This window comes from Crotalus tigris, unplaced genomic scaffold, assembly GCF_016545835.1.
Source record: "Crotalus tigris isolate CLP2741 ecotype Arizona unplaced genomic scaffold, ASM1654583v1 scf7180000018549.3470463, whole genome shotgun sequence".
Taxonomy (NCBI): Eukaryota; Metazoa; Chordata; class Lepidosauria; order Squamata; family Viperidae; genus Crotalus; species Crotalus tigris.
Window position 1 is genome coordinate 3223841 of NW_024097072.1, and position 26789 is coordinate 3250629.

At 47.1% G+C, this 26789-nt stretch overlaps 1 protein-coding gene across 4 annotated transcripts; it reads left to right on the forward strand.

The window, feature by feature from the left end:
• On the forward strand, window positions 1-25709 carry CNNM3 (cyclin and CBS domain divalent metal cation transport mediator 3). Of its 4 annotated transcripts, none has more exons than XR_005557996.1 (9): window positions 2-1603; window positions 15126-15269; window positions 17408-17560; window positions 18916-19085; window positions 21799-21895; window positions 23406-23539; window positions 23752-23887; window positions 24374-24479; window positions 25273-25709. XR_005557996.1 is itself a non-coding variant. In XM_039354314.1 (8 exons), exons 1-8 carry the CDS (start codon window positions 169-171, stop codon window positions 25394-25396), a joined length of 2328 nt encoding a protein of 775 aa, XP_039210248.1. In that variant the 5' UTR covers window positions 6-168; the 3' UTR covers window positions 25397-25709. The 4 variants fall into 4 exon arrangements, 2 of the variants coding, with proteins under 2 accessions (XP_039210247.1, XP_039210248.1); XR_005557997.1 differs by having other exon boundaries at window positions 25338-25709; XM_039354314.1 differs by lacking the exon at window positions 24374-24479 and having other exon boundaries at window positions 6-1603; window positions 25338-25709.
• The last annotated feature ends 1080 nt before the right edge of the window (window positions 25710-26789 follow it).

The window sequence follows — 26789 nt, forward strand, 5'->3', positions numbered from 1 at the left end:
GGGCTCCGGCATTGGCCCGGACGCCGCAGGCAGGTTCGACGGCGCTCGCAGGGCAGTCAGCTGACCTTGCCTGGACCGTCCACTCCCCCTCGGAGCTGATCCGGCTGTGCCGCCGCCGCCGCCGCCGTCGCGGTTCCGCTGCCTGTGCTGCCTGCGCTGCCTCCGGCGATGGCGGGCGAGGGCGGCTGCTTGGCGCTCCTCTGCGGCTGGGCTGCAGCGGCCGCCGTCCTGTGGCCCGCCGGGGCCGCGCTGCGAGACGGGGCGTCGTCCGGCGCGGGAGATCCGGAGGGCGGGGGGCCGGCGGCGGGGGTGCCCTGCCCGCCGTGCCCCCAGGTCCTGGGCTTCCGCCTGGAGGACGGCGCCGCGGCCTCGGGGGGCCTGGTGCGCGCCCTGCCGGGAGCCACCTTCCGCCTGCGCCTCTACGGCACCGGCCTGCACAACCGCAGCTGGCCCTGGGCGGCCTTCGTGCCGGAGGAGGCGCCGTGCGGGGGCCCCCCGGGGGACCCCCAAGGCACGCCCGCGCCCGCCGGGGCCCCGCAGGTGCTGGCCCTCCACCTGCTGCCGGCCGGCGAGCACGCCGCCCTGGTGACGGTCAGGGTGGCCCCCGGGGGCCCCCGCGGGCGGTACCGCCTCTGCAGCCCGGCGGGGCCAGGGCGCCAGTGGGCCCCCGCCGCCCCCGGAGATGCTATCCTGGTGACGGAGGACGAAGGCGGGGGTGGCCGGGCGGCGGCCGAGGCGTGGCCCCCGCCCTTGGCCCCCTGGCTGCTGGGCACCCTGGTGGCCCTGCTCCTGACCCTGCTGGCCCTGCTGCGCACCTTGCAGCTCAGCACCTTGTGGCTGGACCCGGCCGAGCTGTACGTGCTGCGGGACTGTGGCTCCGAGGCCGAGCGGGGGGCCTCCAAGGCGCTGGAGCCCGTGCGGCATCGGGGGACCTTTGTCCTGTGTTCTCTGCTGCTCTTGAGCGCCTTGGCCCATGCCGCCCTAGCCGTGCTCTTCTACCGGGCCGTGGGGGCGCTGGCCCCTGCCATCCTCGGCGTGGCCGCCTTGTCCTTCCTGCTGGCCGAGGTGCTGCCCTTTGCCGTCAGCTCCCGCTGGGGGCTCTCGCTGGCCCCGCGTGTGCTGTGGCTGACCCAGTTCTTCATGCTGCTGACCTTCCCCATCTCGCTGCCGCTCAGTCGGGTGCTGGAGCTGGCCTTGCGGCACGACAGCAGCACGTCGCTCTTGCGGGAGAAGATCCTGGACATGGTCCGCAACAGTGACCCCTACAACGAGTTTGTGCGGGAGGAGTTCAGCAAGGGGGCCCTGCGGAACAAGACGGTGGAGGACATGCTGACCCCGCTGGATGAGTGTTTCATGTTGAACGCCAACGCGGTGCTGGACTTCAACAACATGTCCATGATCATGCAGAGCGGCTACACCCGCATCCCGGTGTATGAGGAGGAGCGCACCAACTTGGTGGACATGCTTTATGTCAAGGACTTGGCCTTGGTGGACCCTGATGACTGCACCCCTCTAAGCACTATCATCAAGTTTTACAATCACCCGCTTCACTTTGTCTTCAATGACACCAAACTGGATGCTGTGTTGGAGGAGTTCAAGAGAGGTAAATATGTATCTTTATATTTTCACAACAGGTACTGGGTACATAGTAGATTGCCTATCCAGTTTTCATAAAAAAAAAAAAAAATAAACATTGGGACTGATAGCGACCTGAATTCTCAGGAGCATCTGGCTATATAATACACAGTTGGTTTTCAAACTATTCTGAAAGTTTCTTTGGAAGCTTTATTGAAAGGGTTGTCCAGCAAGGATTGTCCAACAAGATGATCAGGGGTGGTGAACAAACAGCATGGAAGATAGCTTTCATAAATCTTTTGCTTATTTCCATGATCTTTTCCTCTGCTCACAGAATGTTGGAACCTCTGCCCTTTAGGAATCCTTTCAGTAAGATCCAGTGACACCCTGCAGAATCTGTTCACGCCTGCATTTGTGGCATACATGTTTATTCCATCTTTCTCATAAATCAGAATTGCACGCGTGATATTTTCTTTGCCCAGCCAATCATTTTGTTCTCAGAACAGTTCTGTAAGGTTATGTTCATGTCTGACCCAGAGCTACCCAATGAACTTCAGTACCAAGTGGGGATCTGAACTGACATCTCTCTGGTCCCAGTTCAGCACTAGCTGCTCATATTTTCTGTTTTGAGCACATTCTTTGAATGCTTTTTAATAGCACTCTGTGATTGCATTGTTGAAAACAAGGAGTTGAGGCAACTTTTTCATGAAAGTTATCATTGCCTTTTCTTCCTCTAAAAAAAGTAGTTTGATTTCCTAAAACAAACCAAAACTGCACAAAAGATTATCTGAGATACTGGATTCTCTAGAATAGGGGTCCTCAGCCTTGGCAGCTTTAAGACTTGTGGACTTCAGCTTCTAGAATTCCTCAGCCAGCTTTGCCAAGGTTGAGGACCCCTGCTCTAAAACTCTTCCTTAGAGTGTTAATGGCGAAGAAGCCAGAAATGCTGGTCTAATTTTGAAATTGTTTTCCTTTTTCCCTGTCCCCCAGTGTTTATAGCATCCTGTCTCATGAAATAAGACTTTTATCCTTTGTAAAGTGGTCCAGGAATGGTATTATCTGGGGTGTTTTGAAGTTAGGAAGTTCGCAAGATGTATAGCAATTTATTTTATTTAAAGGGATTTAGCAGTACATTTAATGAATCCGTTTTGTATCACTTTTAAAAATATTTTCAAAGTTGTCTTGTATGGCATTCTTGCTATGGACACCTAAGAGAATGAGCATAAAGTAGGATAAAACCATTTTAATGATTCAATGCATCTTTAGACTTAGGTGCAATTGTTATCAGTCAGTCAAATTTGAGAAGACAATCGGATGAGAATGCATAGTAGGAAGTGTATGAATAAATAATTTCATGTACTTAAAGCCAGCTTCTAATGGGAGTACATTCTGGTCTTGGTGCTTTAATGATTTATCAGTTGTTACAAGAGCGGAGTAAAATGATAAATTTTATTGGGCCATCTAATTATCTGTGAACGTTGCTGACTGTTGAACTCTCTAACCTCTCTCTGTGCTCTTGAACTATGCAAACCTTCAGCAGAAATGCATCGTAAAAAGGCCCACAGGGTCTAGCAGCGTGCCATACAGTTCAAACTATTAAGCCAGTTTTCCCTCCAGATTGGACTTCAGCTCTCATAATCCTCAGATGTCACAGTTAAGGAGAACATCCTGAAGGACACCAGGATGGGAGATTGCTCCATATTTTGTTCCTCAATAGGAACAATTTTCTACATAAGTTAGCACGTGTGATCTTTCAAGACGGAAAAAGTGTATTGTTTTATATACATATCCCTTTATATTATGGACACTTGTATCTTCCTGAGATATACCGGTATGTATAAATGTGATCACTGTCTGTGACCTTATTTGTCTGCTGCTTCTGCATGTGAAGAAACGGTGCTTGGTGGCTTAAACTGATCCTGTGGGCATAAAATACGAGTTGGGGGCAAAGAAAAAAAGTCCCATCTATAAAAACAGCTTTTTCAACCACAAGGACTGTTTATGAATAAATCTCAGTCTGGCTTGGGACAGGGTGAGTTAAGTCCTGCAAAAAATAAACACTACTGGACTGGCACAGTTCTGCAGGCTGGGACTCATTGGATAGAATATTTTTTCTATATCTATCATAATTGTTTGCGCATAGAAAATGATGGTTCAGTCAATCAAAATAGATCTGCAAGGGATCTTGGAGGTCTTCTAGTCCAGTCCCCTGCTCAAGCAGGAGACCATATACCATTTCAGACAAGTGGCTGTCCAGACTCTTCTTAAAAGCCTCCAGTGATGGAGTGCCCACAACTTCTGGTGGCAAGCTGTTCCACTGGTTAATTGTCCTCACTGTTAGGAAGTTTCTCCTCAATTCGAGATTGCTTCTCCTCTTGATTAGTTTTTTTTCTGTGCCGTTGTAACTTCAAACGGTCACTGAATGAATGGCTATAAGTTGAGGACTGCCTGTATGAGTAATTTTCAGATCCATCTTCGTGGTTATGTTATGCAATCTAACATCCATTCAAAATTGTTTGAGTTCTCAGTGACTAAGTGATATTACCTGTATACAAGAGTACATTTGTGTTCATGTTCAAAGCCAACACTCCTCCTCATACACCACAAACATTCCATGTATAAAACAACCAAGGGAATATCACACAACTTTGTCATACTCCTTTAGTGTTGAATTACCAGGCATTCTATTTATTCTTATACATACTTCACTTCCATCATATATTGCTCTTATCCCATGTAATAATGAATTTTAAGTTCTTTTTTTTTTTTAACAATGCTTTAATCCTGGGGTCCCCAAACCCCAGGCGGTGGCCCACTATTGGGGCATGAGCTGTTCGGAACCGGGCTGCGAAAACAGTGGGAGCAGGTGTGCACATCCCCACTTCTGCGAGCAACAGGCGAGTGTGTGCACGTAAGCTCCATTTGTCAGGCAGCAGGCGTGCGTGCCTGTCACTTGTGCAAATGGAGCTATGCACACGCTTGCTGGCTGCTTGCGCAAAATCACCCACTCCCCAGCCAGTCCCCAAAGCCAGAAAGATTGGGGTTGTTGTTGTTAGTTGCGAAGTCGTATCCGACCCATCACAACCCCATGGACAATGTTCCTCCAGGCCTTCCTGTCCTCTACCATCTTCTGGAGTCCATTGAAGCTCACGCCTACTGCTTCAGTGACTCCATCCAGCCACCTCCTTCTCTGTCATCCCCTTCTTCTCTTGCCCTCCATCTTTCCCAGCATTAGGCCCTTCTCCAACGAGCCCTTCCTTCTCATTAGGTGGCCGAAGTACTTGAGTTTCAACTTCAGGATCTGGCCTTCTAAAGAGCAGTCAGGGTTGATCTCCTCTAGGACTGACCAATTTGAACGCCTTGCAGTCCAAGGGACTCGCAGGAGTCTTCTCCAGCACCAGAGTTCAAAGGCCTCCATTCTTTGGCGCTCAGCCTTTCTTATGGTCCAACTTTCGCAGCCATACATTGCAACTGGGAAAACCATGGCCTTGACCATACGTACTTTAAAGGCTGGGGAACTTTGCTTTAATCCCTTTTTCAAGGTGGAGCGCGGCCACTGAATGGAGCTGAGCATTTACTGCCCTTCCTGAAACCTGTGTGGAGTTTGTAGCAGATATTTTTTTTCTTTGCGCCTTGGTAGAGAAACATCTACCGCTGCCTAGGATTTGAACTCTCAACCTACCGAGTGGAGGCAAGCATCTTCACCTCTAGCCTACTCTCTTTTGAATTCTTCTTCAACGTTCTGTAAATCAAGGCTGCCTACTTTATCATATGCTTTCTCTAAACTAGCAGACGTGATAAGATTTTCTTTCATACTTGCCTACATTTCTCAGTGAGCTGCTAAAAAGTAAACATCTGGTCTGCCCTTCGCCTGCCAGCCTAAAAGCTTGCTCCTTGTTACATCTCACAGCTCTTTCATCTGGAATTCCACAGAGTATCCTTTCACGCACATTTAACAAACAAGTCCTCTGCTGTGTTTATATCCACTCTTGCTACTGTTTCCCTTTATACACAAGGAAAGCAACAACATTCTTCCCGCAGAGGTGCAGTCTTCACACCCTTTTTAAACAGATTGAAAAGCCATTCTAGGAAGAAATCACTTCTGTATTTTAATATTTCACCAATCGCATTGTCTGCGCCTGCAGATGTAACCCGTTTTTTTATTTCCACACTGCTCTGCATTTTCCATCTCTTTTCCTCTTACATGTCCCTCGCTCTTTTTGAATGCATTCTTTTTCCCTTCGATATGCATTATTCGGTACAGGTAGTCCTCAACTTCACCACCACAAATGAGCCCAAAGTTTGTGTCACTAAGTGAGACATCTTTTAAGCGAGTTTTGCCCCATTTTTACAACCTTCCTTGCTACAGGGTTAAGTGAAAATGACCGCCAATTGTTTCAGTTAGTAACACGGTTCTTAAATGAACCTGGTGATCACATGATCCCGGGAGACTGCAACTGTCGTAAGTATGAGTCAGTTGCCAGGCGTTTCAATTTTGATCACGTGACCTGGAGATGCTGACAGTTATAAGTGTAAAAAATGATCCTAAGTCACTTTTTTCAGAGCCGTTGCAACTTCGAACGGTCACTAAACGAACTCTTTTAAGTCAAGGACTACCTGTATTGTTCTGTGGTGTTAATTTTTTGCAGCAATCATCTACCCCTTTTTCACACGCATAGCCTCCTTTCCTTCATCACTCAATAATAATAATAATAATAATAATAATAATAATAAAGTTGGAAGGGACCTTGGAGGTCATCAAGTCCAACCCCCTGCTCAGGCAGGTAACCCTATACCATTTCGGACAAATGGCTGTCCAGTCTCTTCTTAAAAACTTCCAGCGTTGGAGCATTCACCGCTTCTGGAGGCAGATTGTTCCACTGGTTAATTGTTCTAATTGTCAGGAAGTTTCTCCTTAGTTCCAGGTTGCTTCTCTCCTGGATGAGTTTCCATCCGTTGCTTCTTGTCCTGCCTTCAGGCGCTTTGGAAAATAGCTTGATTCCCTCTTCTTTGTGGCAGCCCCTGAGATATTGGAACACTGCTTTCATGTCCCCCCCTCCTCCTTCTCTTCGTTAAACTAGACATTCCCAATTCCAGCAGCCGTTCCTTATATGCTTTAGCCTCCAGTCCCCTAATCATCTTTGTTGCTCTTCTCTGTACTCTTGCATCTCTTTTCATATCTACTCTTAGTATAAGTCACTCTTATGGCATTCAGTAACATTTGTTTTCATTCTGTTCCAAGTAGCCTCTGAATCCTCTTTCCACGTGGCCTCTTCCTGCATCCAGTTATTTCAGTTATTATCTTTTAATACTTTTTCCACATACAAGACTTTTTTGGTTTCTCTTCCTGCAATCACACTCAGTGGGTGGGATTCAAATATCTTCACATCCGGTTCTCTGCGTGAAATAAGTTTTATTGTTGCCAATCTTGGCCTCCTTGTGCAAATCCAGCAAATGAATTGATTAAATGAAAGAAATAAAGCACCTTGTATGAATGAACAATAACCATTTAACAGTATGTGGGCCAGTCCGTCACACTCTGGCAAATTGTGTCTGCCTGGGAGTGCAGTACCCATCTTTCACAGATAAAGACTGCTGTCTAAGGATGATGGGAGTGGTAACTAATATACCTGGAAGGCAGCAGACTGAGCAAAGATGGCATAAGCAGCATGTGAGTTTTATGAATAAAAGTCTGTTGTTGCTCTGCTTCAGTTTTTTTAAAAATATAACAGTAAGATGAGGATGCATTATCGTGGTTAAGATGTTGGGCTGGCAGAAGGGAAACCGGGTTTAAGCCTGAATGACTTTAGGAGCCTTTATTTTAAATTATCTCACCGGGTTGCTATTATGGGAACAACGAATAGGAAGAAACCCTATTGATGTTCCCTTCAGCTTCTGAATGAAGGGATATCAAATTAACCAATAAATGGCATCTAATTTTAGGTACTTACGAAGCACAGGTAGACCTTGACTTACAACAATTCACTTAGTAACTGTTCGAACTTATAACGGCACTGAGAAAAGTGACTTATGACCACTTGCAAAACTCACTTAACAGGTCTCACTTAGCAACAGAAATGTTGGGCTCCATTGCGGTCGTAAGTCAAGGACTACCTTACTTTGTACGTTATCCAGGGAATAAGCGTGGCCCAGTGGCCCTTACTGCTCAACCTGTGAAGTGCAGCCTTTTCTGTGCATTGAGTATAGGACGGGTAGGAAGCTTTGGCTCTTTTATGACTCGTGGACTTCAACTCCCAGAATTCCTGAGCCAGCATGGCTTAGCATGGAAACCTCTCCATTTCTCCTCAGCATGGCTGGCTCAGGAATTCTGGGAGTTGAAGTCCAAGAGTCATAAAAGAGCCAAGGTTGCCTACCGCTGGTCTAGTCACTGTTAGAAATGAGCAAAGTAATAACCAGGTCTCTGTAGCTGTTGTTTCCTTCCTCTCTCTTTAAATAAATAAGTTCTCCCTTTCCCCTCAGCATAGCTGGCCCAGGAATTCTGGGAGTTGAAGTCCATGAGTGATAAAAGAGCCAAGGTTGCTTACCCTTGGTATAGGAATAAGGTTTCATTTTCAACTGCTCTCAATTCAGTAAGTTGCTTTTCTCCAGCTTGACTCCAGTCTTATATTTCCAGAATCCCTTCAGAGCACCCCCCCTCTCTCCCCACCCCCTTTCACTTTTCTATTTCTGGACTGTCTTATTTTGTGGAAACTGGGATGGTGCGATAGAACTTTGTGTCTTTCCAGCAACAACAAAGACAGCAGGTGCCCAGCCAGGGGGGGTGATGCAGAATTCCAAAATACCGTCCTCCCTTTGGCAAACGTTCCCCCTCCCCAAGTTCCTGTTTTTGCTTTACTCCCAGGATACGCCCGAGGCAAGCATCCCCCTGTATCCCACTCAACTCTCCCCTCCTGTTGTCTGAACCGTTCCTGGTTCATCCTGTATTTCAAAGGACCAGATAAATATTCGCAAGAAGGGGATGTTTGTTCTGGATTTCGGTATCTCCACTTTGGGGATTAAAGAAGTGAAAAGCCTTAAATCAATAAAAACCCAGGCCTGCCTAAGGCGTTGGCTCCAGGAATATATTTGGGTGCAGCAAGAGCCCTGGCCATTTTCGCCAGCCCCGCTAAGCCAGGATTTGCCAGATGCTGAGCTTCTGCTGGAACAAGCATCACGGTGGGGGTTGCAAAAAACTGCAGCAATTCTCTAGCGAGAATTTCTCCTGCCAGCAGGACCAGTGGACCAAAACTAATGGCTCTGCCCAGCAATTTCTCCAGCAATCTGTTTGAACTGGAAAGTCTGCCCGTCTGTCTTACGGTGCAGAAGCCAAGAGGCAGCCGTGAGGTCTGTTCCTGGCACGCTCAGAGTGAAACAAGTCAGGTCTGGTTTGCATGGCTCTCTAAACAAAGTCACACAAGAGTCTACCGAAGTGTGCTAAGAAGCTTTCTTTTAGCCAAAAAAAAAAAAAAAAAAAACCGTTAAAAGAAAATTCTTTGTACTAAGGTAAGCTTTAGAAGTCTACTGCATTGCTGTTGACTTCTGGGTTATTTATTACTTGTGAAATCATTGTTTATGATTTCAGGCTACTTACCTCTATCAAGTTTAGGGAAGTATGTACACACACACACACACACACACACACACACACACACACACACACACAGACACCTGGCTGATTCTGCAGATCCTTGTGTACAACAATCATGGCAACAGCCCAGCAGCGTTTGCCCCAGCCTTCTTTCCCAATGTTTTCAGTCTTCACAGCCTAGTTTTACAGCCCAGAAATTTCCCATTCAAGTCTAATCTTGAACGATTAAGATCTAATCTTAATGAACAAGATCTAATCTTGCCGAGCCTCCGAACTGAAGCATGGTCTCTGGGCTCCAAGATCTGTGGATTCTACATATTTCCAAAACGATGTAGCATGTTACGAATTGGTGTTCTCTCCGTCGACCTTCAGAACACAAACGGAGGCTGGCCACGATGGGGGAATGGGTTTAAGCACTTACTGTCCCCTTCATGAAATGAACCATGGGGATAACGTGGCTGCTCTCTTGATATTCCCATAATGTTCCACTATGTTGGAGGAACAGCACAGCAGCAACCAGACAGTTGTGTATTCATAAAAGACAGGTGCCGGTAGGTAGAAAGGCCGTGCCCGGGGCATGTGATATGAGCTGCCTGAGTTTTGCCATTTGATCTGCCTGCACAGTTCATTAAGGTAGGTCATCACCTCTAGGGCAGGGGTCCCCAATCTTGGGAACTTTAAGACTTGTGGACTTTAACTCCCAGAATTCCCCGCTAAGCAAAGCTGGCTGAGGAATTCTGGGAGTTAAAGTCCACAAGTCTTAAAGTTGCCATGGTTGAGGACCCCTGCCCTAGAGTTTCCATTTACCTGTGGAGGCTGTTAGTGCACTTACTTGTTATCCTGCCACAATTCTTAAACGAACGCAGCAATTGTTAAGTGAACGCAGTGGCCATTAACCAAATGCAGTGGTCATTAAGCAAATCCATTTTACCCAATGGACATGTTTTGCTGTAAACTGGAAGTAATTGCTGGCAACTGCCCCCCTCCCACCAAAACATGTAAAAAATCACGGTCATACAAAACCAAGTGCCGAAAATATGATCACGGGACTGGGGCGCATGGCTATCATAACTTCAAAATCAGGTCACAAGTAGCTTTTGGGGGGGAGGGGGTTCATTTTAATTTCAAACAGCCACTAACGATTGGTTCTACTAACCTTGTTGAAGTGGTTCATTTTTCCACTTCCCTTTGCAAAATTGCCTCTCCTCTTTGGGGCTTTATTTTTGGTGAAATTTGGCACCTTTCCCACATTGTACGATTGGGGATCCGCCTCATTTAGACACCTGCATGGATTCTTCTCCAATGTGTTGTCGGCTTGTTGTTCGACAATTCAATAGATCCACATTCCTGTTTCTTCTAGTTAGTACAAGTCAGCTTTTTCCTGGCAGAAGCCAGAGAAAACATAAATTTAGATCAGGGGTCTTCAAACTTGGCAACTTTAAGACTTGCGGGCTTCAATTCCCAGAATTCCTCAGCCATCCCTCAGGGCTGGCTGAGGAATTCTGGGAGTAGAAGTCCACAAGTCTTAAAGTTGCCAAGTTTGAAGACCCCTCGTTTAGATCAGTGGTTCTCAACCTTTTTAATGGCGCGATCCCCAACCAGTCGTAACTTGAGGACTACTCAACTGGTGCAGCACCGTTTGCAGACTGGGACTTTTGGCGGGCTCAGCAGGGCAGAGACAGCCTGGACAATTCCTATTGGCTTTTGAAAGCCAAGAGAATTAGACTCTATTCAAGAGAGTCTATTCTATTGGCTTTCAAAAGCCAATAGAATAAAAGGGAGTAGCACAGCTAAGGAAAAGGGGAAAAAAATGGCGGACTGCGTTGTTTGGCGACCCCCCGTGAAATGGTCGTTTGACCCCAAATGGGGTCCTGACCCACAGGTTGAGAACCACTGGTTTAGATTAAGGGGACGGGGATGGCATTTCAACTGCCTGACCTACAGTGAGGATGTCTGGAATGGGGACCTTTGTAACATCACACACCCCATGACCTCACTGCACAATTGATATCCTCCTGGCTCCAGTGGAAGTCTTTTCTCCAGAGATCACTCTTTTCCAATGGGGTTGTAATTCCCATAATCCACTGCCAATGGCTATGGGTTGAAGGGCCTGCAGCCTCACCATATCCAAAAAGGGGGGAGTTGGGGAAGACGCTGGCTTCACACAGTCATGTTAAATTGCCCCATGGTTTGATTTGGGCACAGATGTTGTGCAAGCCCCAAAACCCTGTGCATCTCTTGGTGATGGTGGTAGTAGATGTCAGTCAAGCAAACCATGGTTTAGTGCAATATCTGAACTAAACCAGGCCTTAGATGGAGCGTTTGAAAAGCAAAGGACTTTGGGCTTGAGGTGGGAAAAAACTGAAACTTGCATTTTGGATTTTACCAATCAGATAGGTTTGTTGTTGTAGAAATGGCTAGTTTATACAACTATGTAAAAATAAAAAGTTGAGGTTTGATGCTACGGTATTATCTTGTGCTACTGCACCGAAGGGTGTTGGACGTCAACGCCTTTTCTTTCTCTCCCCTCCTTTTCCTTCCCCTTTTTTTTTCTACTATTTTCTCTTGTCTTTTTGTCTTTTATATTATAAATTAATAAAAAATAAACAAGGACAGCAATTCGATCTGTAAATACTGTATGTTTATTTCTCGTAATTTTGGCAGCTGTATCCTTGGTAGAGAAAATTTATTCTGCATTAATAAAGAACCTGCATTTCCCCCTGTGTGTGTGTGTGTGTGTGTGTGTGTGTGTGTGTGTGTGTGTGTGTGTGTGTGTGTTTCTCCAGCTACCTCCTGAAATGCTTGGCAGGAAGAGCCAGTGACACCCATGACCTCAGCATAGCTGTGGGGATCTGGCTGCTCTCCTGGAGAACAAAACAACCGATTCACAGGTTGTGTTTCCCACTCCTGCCCTTTCTTCTAAAATGGCCAGGTTGTTTTATGCCAGAGTTTAAACCTCCGGAAGAATCTCGTGCTTTCATTCTTCCCTCCACCCATCCCCCAACCCCCACTTCCCCAGACTCCCTTCACTTCGATTGACCTCATAACCAAGAGATTCTCCCGCGCCCGAAATGGGGCAGGAATTAAAGGTTCGATTCACCCCGACAGCCAAATCAAACAAATCTTTGGGGGTGAAGTGGGGGCCCGCCTGCTGTGTCGAATGGAATGCAGCTGCTGAGTGCTGGCATAACTTTTGGAATTAGGAAGCTTGAGTCTCTGCTCCAGCTTTTAATTGTGGAGGATCAACAGGGCATTAAGAAGGAGCTTTGATTGCAGTAAGTTACGGAAGGCACCGTACATTGGAATGTAGATTATCACAACGTGCCTCTGTTTCAGAGTCCTGCAGTGTGCAGAGATGGTGTCCCTCGCTTGGCTGCATTTGCCAAATGGTTATAGGAATGCATCGGATTCATACTTGTGGTTTCCACCCCGCAAGTGGTCCACGGAGGCCTGTCTGTACACGTTGATATTTTTAGCTTGACTCGCAGAGGGTGGGAAGAGAGTGGCTGTACACGCACGGCACAGTTACCCCTGCTTAACTATGATTTATCCAGTTAACTAACGCTATTTCCAACCTGTGCTTTCAACTTGCTCAAAAGTTTCCTTTCCTTGGAAAAAAGGCTTCTGTTTTTCTGCTGTTCTCAAAAAAGCTTTAATAAGGCTTTTGTACTTCAAACGTGCTAGGAAGGTGCTGCTTTCCATGATGCCATTTTCCTTTGGGGCTCTGTCAGGCTGCCCCCTCTGCTCTCTGTAAAACAGCCTCAATTTCTCTTCTTGAAATTTAAAAACGCCAGGGAAACGGCAGGCTTTTGGCATAATCACAGCATCAGGATAGTTGAGGCAACAGAAGACACCTCATCTCTCTTGGTATTAAACCTATCTAGCACAACATCACCTCTCTTGAAAACTTACCCTGCAGTTTCTCTTTTCTAGATTTTTTTTGTTAAATTAAATTCTCTTTTTTATGACATAAGACTGTTCATGGGTAGGAAAACCCGCCCAGCCACGAAGGTTTTGCTGCAGTTTCTCTTCTCTAAAAGTTTGAAGCAAATTCTCTCGCTTCACTTTAAAATGAGACTTGTAGTGAATTTGGTATTCTGAGCATGGGTGACATGCTGGACTGTAACTCAATTGTACTCTGCGTGCATTAGGACTCTTTGCCAAATGTGGTTGGGTTAGCTCTTGGTTACATGTGGCTGTGTTCAGTGACAAACTAAAATTGTGAAAATGCAGGAGCATGGCCTTAACTGCCATGTCTGTTGAAAGCGACGGATAAGGCCAAAGCCAATCATGAATGCCCACTCTTATTTTTCTCTCTCCCAAGCTCCAGGCTTTGGGGAACGGGCAAATACTTTCATCCAAAGGTTAGAGCTGGTGGCCTTTTTTGCTTTAAAAACCATTTTATATTTTAGTCTGTGCCTCTATCTCCGGGGTCCCCAAACCCAGCAGCGGTCCACAGCATGCCAGAAACTGACTAGAAGGCCTTTAAAGTCCCTTCCAACTCTGCTACCCTGTACAGTTTATCCTCTGTGAAATACTCTGCCTCCAGCTCACTGTTTTTCAGACTCGGCCATTTTAAGGTGGGAGGACTTCAAGTCCCAGAATTCCTCAGCCATCGTGAATTCTGGGAGTTGGTCCACACATCTTAAAGTTGCCAAGTTTGAAAAAAAAACAAAACACATGAGTCCAACCTTGGCAACTTTACGACTTGTGGACGTCAACTCCCAGAATTCCTCAGCCAGCCCTGAGGGCTGGCTGAGGAATTCTGGGAGTTGACGTCCACAAGTCGTAAAGTTGCCAAGGTTGGAGACCCCTTTGGTAATTGACTGAGAGCAGCCCTTCTTTCTTCCCTGGAAACAGGAGAGGTTTTGCCCGTGGATGGGGCTCAGAGAGGGCAGCTTGACCCCTCAGCCAGTTCCTCCTTGCTTCTTCAGCTGGGCTTCTTGGCTCCCTTCCATTGCACTGCAGGTCTCCCCCCTTTTGCTCCGCTCCTCCTTTGGCCCCTGCTGAAAGGTGTCCATCATGCCACTTGCGGGTGGCATCATCAGCCTTGAAGTAGCCTGGAGTGTGCATGAGAACAAAACAACCTCCTGCTGAGGCTGGGTGGCACACTGCCAGGGTTAGTGCACGGAGCAAATTCCAAACCCTTGTGCTGAGCCTAGAAACTCTTCTCTGAAAGGGGATACCCGAAAGAGTGAAATCAGGGGCTTGTAAAGAGCTCATTTGTATTTAAGAAACATCAGCGCCCCACTTTCTGCGTGACAATGGGCAAGGGCGGCTGGTAAACAAAATGGGCATTCAAAACCTGCCAGCAGAGGATTATCATGGAAGCAAACAGCTAAGAATTGGCCAAATGCAGCCAGTCCGTCAGCTGTCCCATCTCAGTAAGGTAGCAAAGTATCCCAAAGATGTGAGAGAAACATTTGGCATAATTGGAACTGTTTTTGTCTTTTGCTTCTCGGCCAGGGATAGGCAACCTTGGCTCTTTTATGACTGGTGGACTTCAACTCCCAGAATTCCTGAGCCAGCATGGGGGAACTATGGCCCCCTTATGACTCGTGGACTTCAACTTCCAGAATTCCTGAGCCAGCATGGCTCAACTTGGAAACCTCTCCCTTTCCCCTCAGCGTGGCTGGCTCAGGAATTCTGGGAGTTGAAGTCCACCAGTCATAAAAGAGCCAAGGTTGCCTACCCCTGGTCTAGGCTGTAAGTGGTTTGCTTGCATAGATTTGCGTTCCACCTTTCCTTCGATCCCCCTCAAAAATCCTTCAGGGTGTCCCTTAAGAATCCAGGGAGGTAGTCACCCCCCCCCATCCATGGCTTTGGAAAAATTGGGGAGGCCTCAGGAAGCCTTGGGTGCTTTCCTCTTGTGCTGGGAGGGGAACGATGGCAGCCTTGGCCCCGTTTTTCCCCGACTCTGCCATTGGGTGCTGAGCATTGGGAGGGCTCCTTCTCTTTCCAGGGAAATCCCACATGGCCATTGTCCAGAAGGTGAACAACGAAGGGGAAGGGGACCCGTTCTACGAGGTCATGGGGTTGGTGACCCTGGAAGACGTCATTGAAGAGATCATAAAGTCGGAGATCATGGATGAGTCAGACGACTACAGTAAGTGGGTTCCAACACAGGTATGGCCTGTTTAAGGCATCTTCTCTCCTCCTGACTCCCCTTATTTTCCTTAGCCCAACTAAGTTCCCTTGGCTAGATTGACAGGTATCTGCTTTCAAGAGCTCTGAAGCCCATCATCCCAACCCGAGAGCAGAGGAGCGATGGCAGGGGCCAGAACGAGGGAACAAAGAAACTTCTGGGCATACAGTTACCTCAGCCATTTTAAGACGTGTGGACATCAACTCCAGCATGCTGGCTGGGGAATTCTGGGAGTTGAAGTCCACACATCTTAAAATGGCTGAGGTTGAGAAACACTTGAGTTATTCCGGGGATTTAGCAAGCAGTCTTCACGCAAAGCTCCATTTCAGGCTTCCCTCCCCAATTTCTACCAAGTTTATTGCCCAGTTTAGCACACCAAGTGCCTGGGAATTTAAGACAGGTTATTTATTCTGCTACAAAGTCCATGTAAGCTTCCATTTCTGCAGCAAAGGTCAAGAAACAAATGCTTTCTAGATGTTTTGGGCTTCAGGACTCTTCTGTCCCACCCCTAGTGGCAAGAAGATTGTAGGAGTTGTTGGAAACATGAGAGAGAGAGAGAGAGAGAGAGAGAGAGAGAGAGAGAGAGAGAGAGAGAGATAATAGATAGATAGATAGATAGATAGATAGATAGATAGATAGATAGATAGATAGATAGATAGATAGATAGATAGATATGAGAGAGGGAGAGAGAGAAAGAGAGAGAGATGATAGATAGATAGATAGATAGATAGATAGATAGATAGATAGATAGATAGATAGATGATAGATATTCTTTTGTAGAAATATAAGAGTATAAAAGGAAACATTTGAGAGATATGAACCTGACACCCTTCTTCTGCAGTTTAGTCTTATGTTTACTGGAGTTAGCTTGACATCCTCAAAGCTTGAAAGCATTGTTCATAATTCAGATCTCCCTCACAATTGCTTCTTGACTGAGGGGGTCTGATGATGTTACTTAGTTTGGGTAATAGTCTATGGAGATTCTCAGCCATCCGTCCCAAAAGTGCTTTTTCAATAGGTAACTGGACTTTCTTTATTTTTCCTGGACGGCGTTTTACTTCTCATCCAAGACACTTCTTCAGAACATTCAATTCTTGGATGAGAAGCGAAATGTTTTTGAGGAAAATAAAGTCCAGTTGCCTCTTTAAAAAAGCACTTAGAACTAAGGAGAAACTTCCTGACAGTTAGAACAATTAACCAGTGGAACCACCTGCCTCCAGAAGCAGTGAATGCTCCAACACTGGACGTTTTTAAGAAGAGACTGGACAGCCATCTGTCCGAAATGGTATAGGGTTTCCTGCTTGAGCAGAGGTTGGACTAGATGACCTCCAAGGTCCCTTCCAACTTTATTATTATTATTATGGATCATCGCACAGTCAGCCAGATGTTCAGACTATTATTATTTATTATTATTATTATTTAAACCACCAAGCCTAGAGAGCACCAAGGACGTCTAATTTCCATCTTAACTACAAATATTCTCCTTCGTTGTTTCTTGACTCCTCACCTCCAAAGCTGTGTAGTTTACTGAAAGAGACGAAAGTCATTTTTTTCTACCAGATGTCTGTGTAAAAGCATACTTGGCGTAGCTGACTTTTCAGAACATTTTTAATGATCGTAAGTGGAGGGGGAAATGATCCGTGGGACATTTTAGATTTAGTTTTTTTCTATAATCCTTTTTATCTGCTTTTGGGGTGCTTAAACAAATGGGATTTTAGTTGAATCAGCATCCTCTAAACTGAATCTCGCCCTCTAAGCAGAGATGAGTAACCTCTGGTCTGCCAGGTATTAAGATACAGATGCCAGCATGGCCAGTGGTGAGGATGCTGCGAACGCTAGGTCAGCAACAACATCTGGAAAATCATCTCCAGTGATTTTATTCTGCTGAAAGTTGGCCTTTTGAGATTCCTTTTTTGCCTTCCTTGGCCCGGAATCTTGGAGGGGGGGAGGGTTAAAATGATACCGGGACGCAAAATGAAAAGCTGTACCCATAACGATGTCCTGTGATTGTCCTGCCTTTGCACGGAATTGTGCAGACGTCCATCACACTTGTGCAGTTTGATTCCTCTCGCTGTCTCTTCTCCTCCTCCCAACTCCAGGGGAGAACCGGTTGAAGAAAAAGCCGCCTCCGCTTGGGACGTTGATGGACCGCCGGAAAGAAGATTTCTCCTTGTTCAAAGTTTCCGACAATGAGTACAAGGTGAAAATCTCCCCTCAGCTACTCCTAGCTACTCAGCGCTTCTTATCTAGAGGTAAGACCAGGAAAGAAGCAGGTCTTATTGTGAAATCATTATTATTATTATTATTTTTAATTTGGACTTGCCTTTATTATTTTTACAAATAACTCAAGGGGGAGAATGCATCTGACATGCTGTCCTCCTCCCCTTTTCCCCACAACGACAACCCTATGAGGTGGGTTGGGCTGCGAGAGAGGGACTGGCTTTCATGGCTAAGGCAGGGCTTGATCTCATGGTTTCCCACTTGCTAATCTGGTGCCTTAACCTCTGGGCCAAACCGATTTATAGAATTGGGAGGGATTTGGGAGGTCATCTAGTCCAATCCCAGCTTATCTTTTCTATTTCTTGTTTTCTACCAGGGCAACCTAGAAAAAAATAGAAAAGACCCCTCAGAGTCCTTGCTGGATTTTTGCTATGGCTGGTTGAGGACTAGCAGCATTTAATGGTGTTTAATCTTGAACTGAAGAATAGAAAGGAAAAGGATCTCCATGATAGCGCAGTGTCCTTGGGTATTAAGAATCCCTAGAGCAAGGGGACCATTCTCTTAAATTCAGTTTATTAGCTACACCAGGGGTGTGCAACCTTGACAGCTTTAAGACTTGTGGACTTCAGCTCCCAGAATTCCCAAGTATTATTCCTAATAATAATACTCAGCAGTCAGTTAAATGCAAGAAAACCTGCTGAATAAAATAACTCTTTTTGACCTTGCACTTTAGCCTCTGAAGAAGTCATGCACAACTTGGTTTAATCAGTGCAAGATGGATTCTTCCAAGCTGATACATTAAATATATTTTGCAAGCAAGATGTATATATTTCTAACAAATGCTCATAAATATTCTCTTTGTCATTTTTCCAGGCATATTTCAATGCTTATTTCGGTGTTAAGTCAAACGGGCTTGATTTCATATGTTTTCAATATAATTAGATTTTTGTGATTCCTAGAGCTGTATATTGGCTGGAAAACTCCTGTTGCTGGAGGGTGTAAAAGTACAATCAAACAACTAGGCCTCCCTTAGGCATGAAAGCCAGTGAAATGGGAGTCCAACTTGGTTCTCTGTCTTCTTCCTGAGATGCTGAATCAAAACCTTCTTGTCTCGTTCCTGGGTTTCTTGTTGCTGTCTGCTTTGTGTATTTAAAACCGGGCTCCCCAAACCTGACAACTTTAAGATTTGTGAACTTCATCTCCCAGAATTCCTCAGCCAGCCATGCTGGCTGAGGAATTCTGGGAGTTGAAGTTCACAAGTCTTAAGATTGCCAAATTTGCAGACCCCTGGTTTAAAAAATAAATTGGCTCTTTTCTTTTTTCTTTTCAAAAATATGATGCAGCTGTGTTTTCTGCCTCCCCTGTTGCCACCCCACCCCTTTTCCAGAGGTGGATCTCTTCAGCCCAGGCCGAATTTCAGAGAAGGTCCTGTTGCATCTGTTGCAGCACCCCAGCGTCAACCAGGAAGTGAAGTTTGATGACTGCAATCGCTTGGCCGCTGAACATTACTTGTATCAGCGCAACCAGCCGGTCAATTACTTTGTCCTCATCCTGCAGGTACTATATGTCTAGGGTGCGCACAGGGAGGACCTTGAGGGAGGGTCAAGGCCCTGGTTCAAGAATCAGGTTGGAGGCTCAAACAACTTCTGAAAAACAAGGCAAACCTCTGGCAAACAACGCAACAAGGCTGCTGGGGCAGACCGTGGCCTCCAGGTCCAGCCCGGAAGTAGCAGAGTTCCTCGTGAAGTGAGGAGTACTTCCGATGGAAGATCATTGTCACCGATGGGCTAATGCTCCTGCACTGAGCAGGGAGTTGGACTAGATGACTTTCTTGCCCTATCAGAATGCTTGAAGGTTGTCAGGCTGGCAATTCTGGAACCAACGGCTGGTTCTTTCTCCTTCTGTCCTGGCCACTTTTTACAGAGGCAGGATTGAGAGCATTTTAACAAGCTGCATCCCTGTCTGGTTTGGTGGTAGCAGAGCCCAAGATAGAAGGTCCATTTAGAGAATGGTGAGGACAGCTGAGAAGACTATAGGAAGCTCGCTTCCCGTGATTCAGGATACTGCTTATAAGCGCTTATATGTGCTTAGAACTCGAAGCATGGACAGAGACCCCACACAGCCACTTCATGGTCTGTTTCTGTTGCTCCTCTCTTGGAGGAGGTTTTGAAGTATTTATAACAGTACTCCTGTAACAGCTTTGCTCCTTGTGCCATTTACCTTGTAAATACGCTGGATCCTTTTTTGGCGCCATATATATGTATACATACGAACTAGACTGCAATGTTTCTTGGTGTCATATATATATGTGTGCATATGGGTGTATTACATAATGGTTACTCTCTGAGAGCTGAATACAGTGTAATGACATTTTTAATGTGTACATTTAAAGTGACAAAGTTTTTATTCTATTCTATTCAAGAGGCTCTTCTTACCTTGTCTGGAGAGAGACTGTGCAACCCCCTATCAATTTGGAAATATTAAAGAATACTTTGAACTTGTACAGGTAGTCCTTACAACAGTTTGTTTAGAGACCGTTCAAAGTTACAGCGGCACTGGAAAATGTGACTTAGGACCGTTTTTCATACTAATGACCTTTGCAGCATCTCCAACGGTCATGTGATCAGAATTCAACTGCAACTCATATTTATGACGGCTGCAGTGTCCCAGGGTCATGTGATCCCCTTTTGCTACCTTCTGACAAGCAAGTCAGTAGGGAGACCTGATTCACTTAACAACCTATCAACTGCAGTGATTCACTTAACAACTGTGGCAAGAAAAGTCATAACATGGGGCAAAGAAACAACAAATGTCTCACTTAACAACAGAAAATCGGGGTTCAATTGTGGCTGTAAGTTGAGGATCTGTAGGGTAGGGATCTAGCAACTTTAAGACTTATGGACTTATGGACAACTCCCAGAATTCCCCAGCCAGCCATATTGGAAGGCAGCATGGAGAGAGTATATGGGGGGGGGAGGAATACGCCACTGCATTTAATGGGGAGGTATGGAACTGACCACTTTCAATCTTATGCAACTGGAAGACTTTCAGTAGCGCTTAGTAGGTCCCCATAGTTTCCAAGACGAATATTGCTCCATGGTTAAACGAAAGGGGCGACTTCTACGGCCTCCCTTTTTACCTGGAATTCAAAATGGTCTGGTCCATTGTGCCATTTCCCTCCATCCCTTTTCTGATGCATCAGCAGAACCCAGCACAGGACTCTCCATCTCCTGAGTCAAAAGCCTGAGATGCTAGCTCTGGTTCTTCAGGCACTCCATCCAGGAGGGAAACAGCCATTGGCATTGCAATTCCTCCGGGCTGGGATGAGTAGTGAGTCCTAATGCCAGCTGATAATGGAAAAGGGAAAGAGGTGAGATGCCACGCCCAAGAGGAGGCTGAATTGAGGAGGAGGAGGAGGAGATTGTGTGCCCTGCCTCCAGAGTGGACTCTAGAGACTCGGTATTCTAGGCAGATTACAGACATTAAAATGATTAAAAACAGCAGTAGCAATATACTGAATTGTAACACTGAAGGCGGGACTGCCAGTGTAACACATCTCAGGTTAAAAGCGCAGAGAAGCAAAACTTTAAAGAGGTAAAAGTCAAGAGGGTGAGAACGTGACAGACCTATGGGGTGTGGGGAGAATCCCAAAATGGGGGCCTACAGAGAGAAGATCTGTGGTCCTGTCCATGTCCCTCTCCCTCATTTTGACAGAGGGGATGCTGCAGCGGTCGTAAGTGTGAAAAATGGTCACAAATGCTGTTGTAACTTTGACTAAACCAAGGGTCTTCAAACTTGGCAATTTTAAGACTCATGGCTGGTTGAGGAATTATGGAAGTCCACGAGTCTTAAAGTTGCCAAGTTTGAAGACCCCTGGACTAAACAAACGGTTGGAAGCGAAGGACCATCTGTATGTTATGAGTATTTTTTATAAATGTGACTGTTTTAACGAAATCTACAGATTGTACCTAAAACAGCAGAGAACAGGAGCAGTGATTTAAAAGGCACCCATCGTTGGCCCTGAAGAAAAAGGGGTCTTGCTATTTTTAAAAAAGCAGATGAATTGATGCCAGGGGGCAGGTATTTGGGGTGACCCCTAATCAGTGAAAGGAAGGCTTAAAAAAAAAAACGAGCCTTTTATAGAAGAAGTGAAGAGAGCAACCCAAATCCAGGCTGTAATTGGATTTGGGAATCTGAGACATTCATTTTATTCCTTCTCCACCCAGCCAGAGGTGCCTCTGCTTATTTTGCCTTTTTCCTTCTCTGCCAGGGCAGGGTTGAAGTCGAGATTGGGAAGGAAGGGCTGAAGTTTGAAAATGGCGCCTTCACCTATTATGGCGTCTCAGCACTTACCGCTCCTTCTTCAGGTGAGTTCCTGTGCTCAGTTTAGAGGTGAGCAGCCCCTTTGGAGGTGGGAATTCACCCCAGAGGCCTTACTGCCAGCTAACTCTTAAGGCCCCGCTGTGGGGGATCGGTAAGTGGACCCTCAAGTGTGTATTTGGTTCACCCTTTTAAAGTAGAGGCCAAAAAGCTGTTCAACTCCTATTTGTGTGGCTTTGCTAGTAAGAAGGTTGCCACAGTTTTCGTTCCTGCCTTCCCAGGGTTAACCTAGTCCAGGGGTGGGCAGCTTGGGCTCTTTTATGACTCGTGGACTTCAACTCCCAGAATTCCTGAGCCAGCCATGCTGAGGGGAAAGGGAGAGGTTTCCAAGCTGAGCTATGCTGGCTCAGGAATTCTGGGAGTTGAAGTCCACGAGTCATAAAAGAGCCAAGGTTGCCTAGCCCTGGCCTAGTTGATGGCTGTCATCCACCCGGAGGTCTCTGCCTGAATTGGGATCCATGGTGGGATGAAAAGTACATTTCCTCCTATGCCTTCTTTCTCATTGAAAAAATGACCCACATATGCACATGCAGAAATCAAAATACAGGTAAATCCTCAACTTACAGCCATTGGCTTAATGAGCACGCCAAGTTACGACAGCACTGGAAAAAAAATGAGTTATGACTCATATTTCACACTTGTGACCATGGCAGCATCCCTCTAGTCACATGATCAAAATTCAGACACCTGGCAGCTGATCCATATTTATGACGGTTGTAGTATCCCAGGGTCACATAGTCAACTTTTGCGACCTTCTGACAAGCAACATCAATGGGGAAGCCAGATTCACTTAACAACCTTATTCCTAACTTAACAACTGCAATGGTTCACTTAAAACTGTGGCAAGGAAGGTCATAGAGTGGGGCAAAAGTTACTGAAGAACTGTCTCAGCATCGTAAATTTTGTGTCGTGGTTCCGACAGATGAAACTCTTCAAAGAACTTTGAGGCATTGTTTACCTTAAAAAATCTTTATTTGAGCAGCATAGCATCCACACGTACATAAGCAAAGCCAAAATCTGGATTCCCCTCCTCTGAGCACATAGTATCAAACACAATTCCCTCTTCTAATTAACAGTCATAAATCACATTCTCCAATTAGTTTGAAATGCAGGCTTCCCCTCCTGTTCTCCAACCCGCCATTCCTTATCGTCTCTTATTTCAAAAGCCCACAGCCTATTACAATATTGTTATGTCTAACTAACTCCCATCACATTCCTCCTCCTCCCCCAGCATCATCTAATTCTAAGAGAAGGCTGCATCTCCATAGGTTGTCAAAGCAAAAACATCCAATGTTAGCAGCGTCAGACATTTTGGGCTCAATTGTGGCCGTAAGTCAAGGACTACCTGTAGTAACTTTCAGCCAAGGCGACAGATCCGTTCAGAACCATGTGCTGTCTTCATGAGAAATCTGGTTCCCTTTTTTTAAAAAAATAAAATTCGTGGCTTCACTCTCTTATTTCCAAGCCTCCCTCAGTGTTGCTTTTTCCTTTCGACAGTCCATCAGTCCCCAGTGTCCACTCTGCGGATGAATCGCCGTGAACAGCAGGTTGACTGCCCAGAGCCCACCAATTATTCGGCATACTGCCCCGATTACACCGTCCGGGCCCTCACCGATCTGCAGTTCATCAAGGTAAGCACTGACCACCAGGGATTTGCCAGGCAGAGGGAGTGGGACAACGGCAGGATCTAAGTTTGCGTAAGCCAGTGAGCACAGGTAGTCTTCAACTTAACTTGCAAGCATTTGTTTCGCGATCCTTCGAAGTCAACAACGGCACTGAAAAAGTGACGTATGACCGTTTTTCACATTGATGACAACTTTTGCCTGCGATGGCGTCTTTGCAGGTCACCCGCTTGCAGTACCTCAACGCTCTTATGGCCTCAAGGATACAGAACTCGCCCCAGTCCCCGGAGGCTGTGGATCTGAAAATTATCCCCAGCAGCCAGACGAAGCTCCTCAACGACAAAAACACGGCAGCAGGTGGGCCCTTTCACCTCTGGGGCCAGCGGTTGGGACCCTCCCCTGATTTCACGCCCATTTGGCTCTCGGCAGCCCCTCCAGCTGACCGCAGAAGCCTTGGCCCCCAAGAGCTCGCAGCCTCCTCCAGCACCGAAGACGGAAGCGAGGAAGGGAAATCCAAGGGCTGGTGGGCATCTTAACGATAGACTATGGAGGGAAGGGGCTGCCTGGATTGGGGAAAGGGACTTGTGAGGGAAAGGAGAACGAGCTTTGGGGAGCTAGAGAGCGTCAAGAGAAGGTGATGGGGCAGGAGGAGTGGATAATGCCCAGGTGGGGCGGCTCACATCCAGGCATTTGGTGGGGTGCCCCACGTGGCTTCCGAAGAGCCTCTATCCTTGGAGCTCTTGGCCCGGGCACAGCTGTTCTTCAAAAGTCTCTTTCTGTGCCTCTGCTTCCAGGAGCTAAACGCTCTTCCTCCTGTTTCTGTTTCTTCCTTCTTCCTTCCAGCCTTCCCGCTAAATCTCTCTTTCTTTGGCAAAATTGAAAACTGCATTTAACACAGGCCTCTCTGCCATAGCCTGGAGTCCCTTTCTTTTTTTTTTTAAACCACAAGGTAAATATCTTCTGATTTCTTCTTTTTGTTTCCTTCTCCCTCCCTCCTCCTCCCTCCCCTCTCCTACCTTGGTACTCTCCTTTTGGACAGTCGGGGGCCAACTCCGTGCAAAGTTTCTAGTCCTCCGGGAGATTTCAAACACTCTGGCTGGGATGAGGGAAACCAAGATGGCATTTTCAGGGATGGCTGCTACACCTGGATGTATATCATGCCAGGAGGCCCCTGGGTCAATTAGCAAGTGGCTGGGGTCAAGCTGCCATGGTCCAAACAAATACTGGTCTGGACCTTACGGAGATTAACATGAGTGGGAAAATGTGCAAAGAGAGGAGTTTCCCTGTATGGTGGGATCAGCCGAGGTTCCTGTCCACCAGCAATCCCTAAATCAAGCGTGTAAAGCTTTGCGGGATAGATCGAATGTCCATTCAGGAAGAGACAGTGTTTTTTTGTCTATTAATTTCGGGGCCCCACAACATACTTGTCAAGTAGGCCGGCTGTATTCATTCCCCCTAGCAAGCGGAAGGCTGGTCTTTAAAAAGCGCGCTCTGTCTAGGACAGTGTTTCTCAACCTTGACAATTTTAAGGCATGTGGACTTCAACTCCCAGAATTCCACAGCCAGCAATGCTGGCTGTGGAATTCTGGGAGTTGAAGTCCACATGCCTTAAAATTGTCAAGGTTGAGAAACACTGGTCTAAGAGTTTGGGTTGAGCTGAGATTTCCCCCAAAGTTTGGGGAGAATTATTTTGCAGCTTGCAACATCTGCCTTTCCCGGTCAGAAAGCTTCTCCTCCCTTAGATGATCCTGTTTTGCTGCCGTTGTGCCGTTACATTTCATGGCTGCTCCTTATCTCCATGTTCCAGGGAAAAGCCGAAGCAAGTTCAGTCTCCAGGAAGAGACAAGCCAGAGCACGGGGGTTTGACTTCCACACATGACGTTAGGGCTGCAGGCGGGCGAGCCCGGGAGGGTCCCCTCCCTTAAAACCTTCAGCGCTTCTCCTGGCTTCTCACCGGGTTTCAGACGGACTTCTCGTTGGGCACCTGCATTTCCAAAAAGACGCTTCCTAAGTCAGGAGGAGCCTGGCCCTCTCGGGGGTGGGCTTCCAGTGCTCCGGCTGGGCTACTACGCATAAGACATTTGTAAGCAGCGCTTGATTGCGGAGGGTTGGTGGACCCGGGCAAAATGTGTTCATGGCGGAGAGCAGTGGCCAGCAAATACAGACTTGACTCTTTTGACGGCTGTGGTGCAAACGGACAGGTGGGGGTGGGGGGGCGGTTGCCAGGCCCTTCCTGCTCATTGCCTTCTCAGCGTCTCTGCTTCCACTTCCCTGCCGTGCGAATCTCTCGGGGGCCCCAGGTGCACGTCCCCTAAAAGCACTTCCACTTGCCAGACTCTGCCAGATTTTGCAGCAACAAAGTTCGTTTGTGCCACCTGTCGTTGGCTGCAGGCCCCAATCTCGGCTCTGGGGCCGAGCCCGCAGGCCTGCCGTCTTGCCTGGTTCCGATGCCCTGCCTTGCTGATCTGGGTTGCAAGCCATGGTTCTTGGGAACCCCCAAGCTCACCCGAGTGCCTGCACCAGGCCCAGCACCCCACAGTCCCTGCCCAAACCGTGCCAAAGACCAACTCTGGGAATCCTGCACATCTCTTCTGCCTCGTGGCACCGGGCTTGCCAGCTCCCTGTTTGCCCTGGATCAGCTGCCCTGGACCCAACCGGGATTTCTGTCGCGGGACTCTTGCTACAGAGGAGGGGCAGGCAGCTACTTGGCCCCCAGCCTGTTCTCTCTCCCGTGGCTGCTGTCCTTGAAACGTGGAAGGCCCCCCACTTTTTCTGGGGCTGCCCCTTTTGCCCACTTGGGAAGAACACCGGGTCTCCGATTTTCCCTGGATGATCTTCCCTCTTGGATTTCCACTCCCAAGCTCTCGCTGGCAATTCCATTTTTCCCCTCTGGCGAGAGAAGCTCTCCACTCCGGCTTTGGCAGAGAGACTTTTCCTCCTCTCATTGCTGTACACAGTATTCCCCCCCCCCTTTGGGACATGCCCACCCCCAAATCTTCTTTTTTAAAGTCAATAAAGAAACCGCGGGTTCAGGGAGAATCCTCTTCCCTTTCCCAGCCTCTCCCTCTTCACAGCCAACAGCAGATCGTGTCCGAATGGTTGCGTGTTCAGTTTGGGTATTTGTTTGTCAAATGCCCACAAGCTGTATCGTCCAGGGGATTATCTATCCTTACGCATCCGTATATAAGTCTCTCTCTCCCCCTCTCCCTCTCCCTCTCTCTCTCTCTCTCTCTCCCCCCCTCCATCCCTCTCTCCCTCT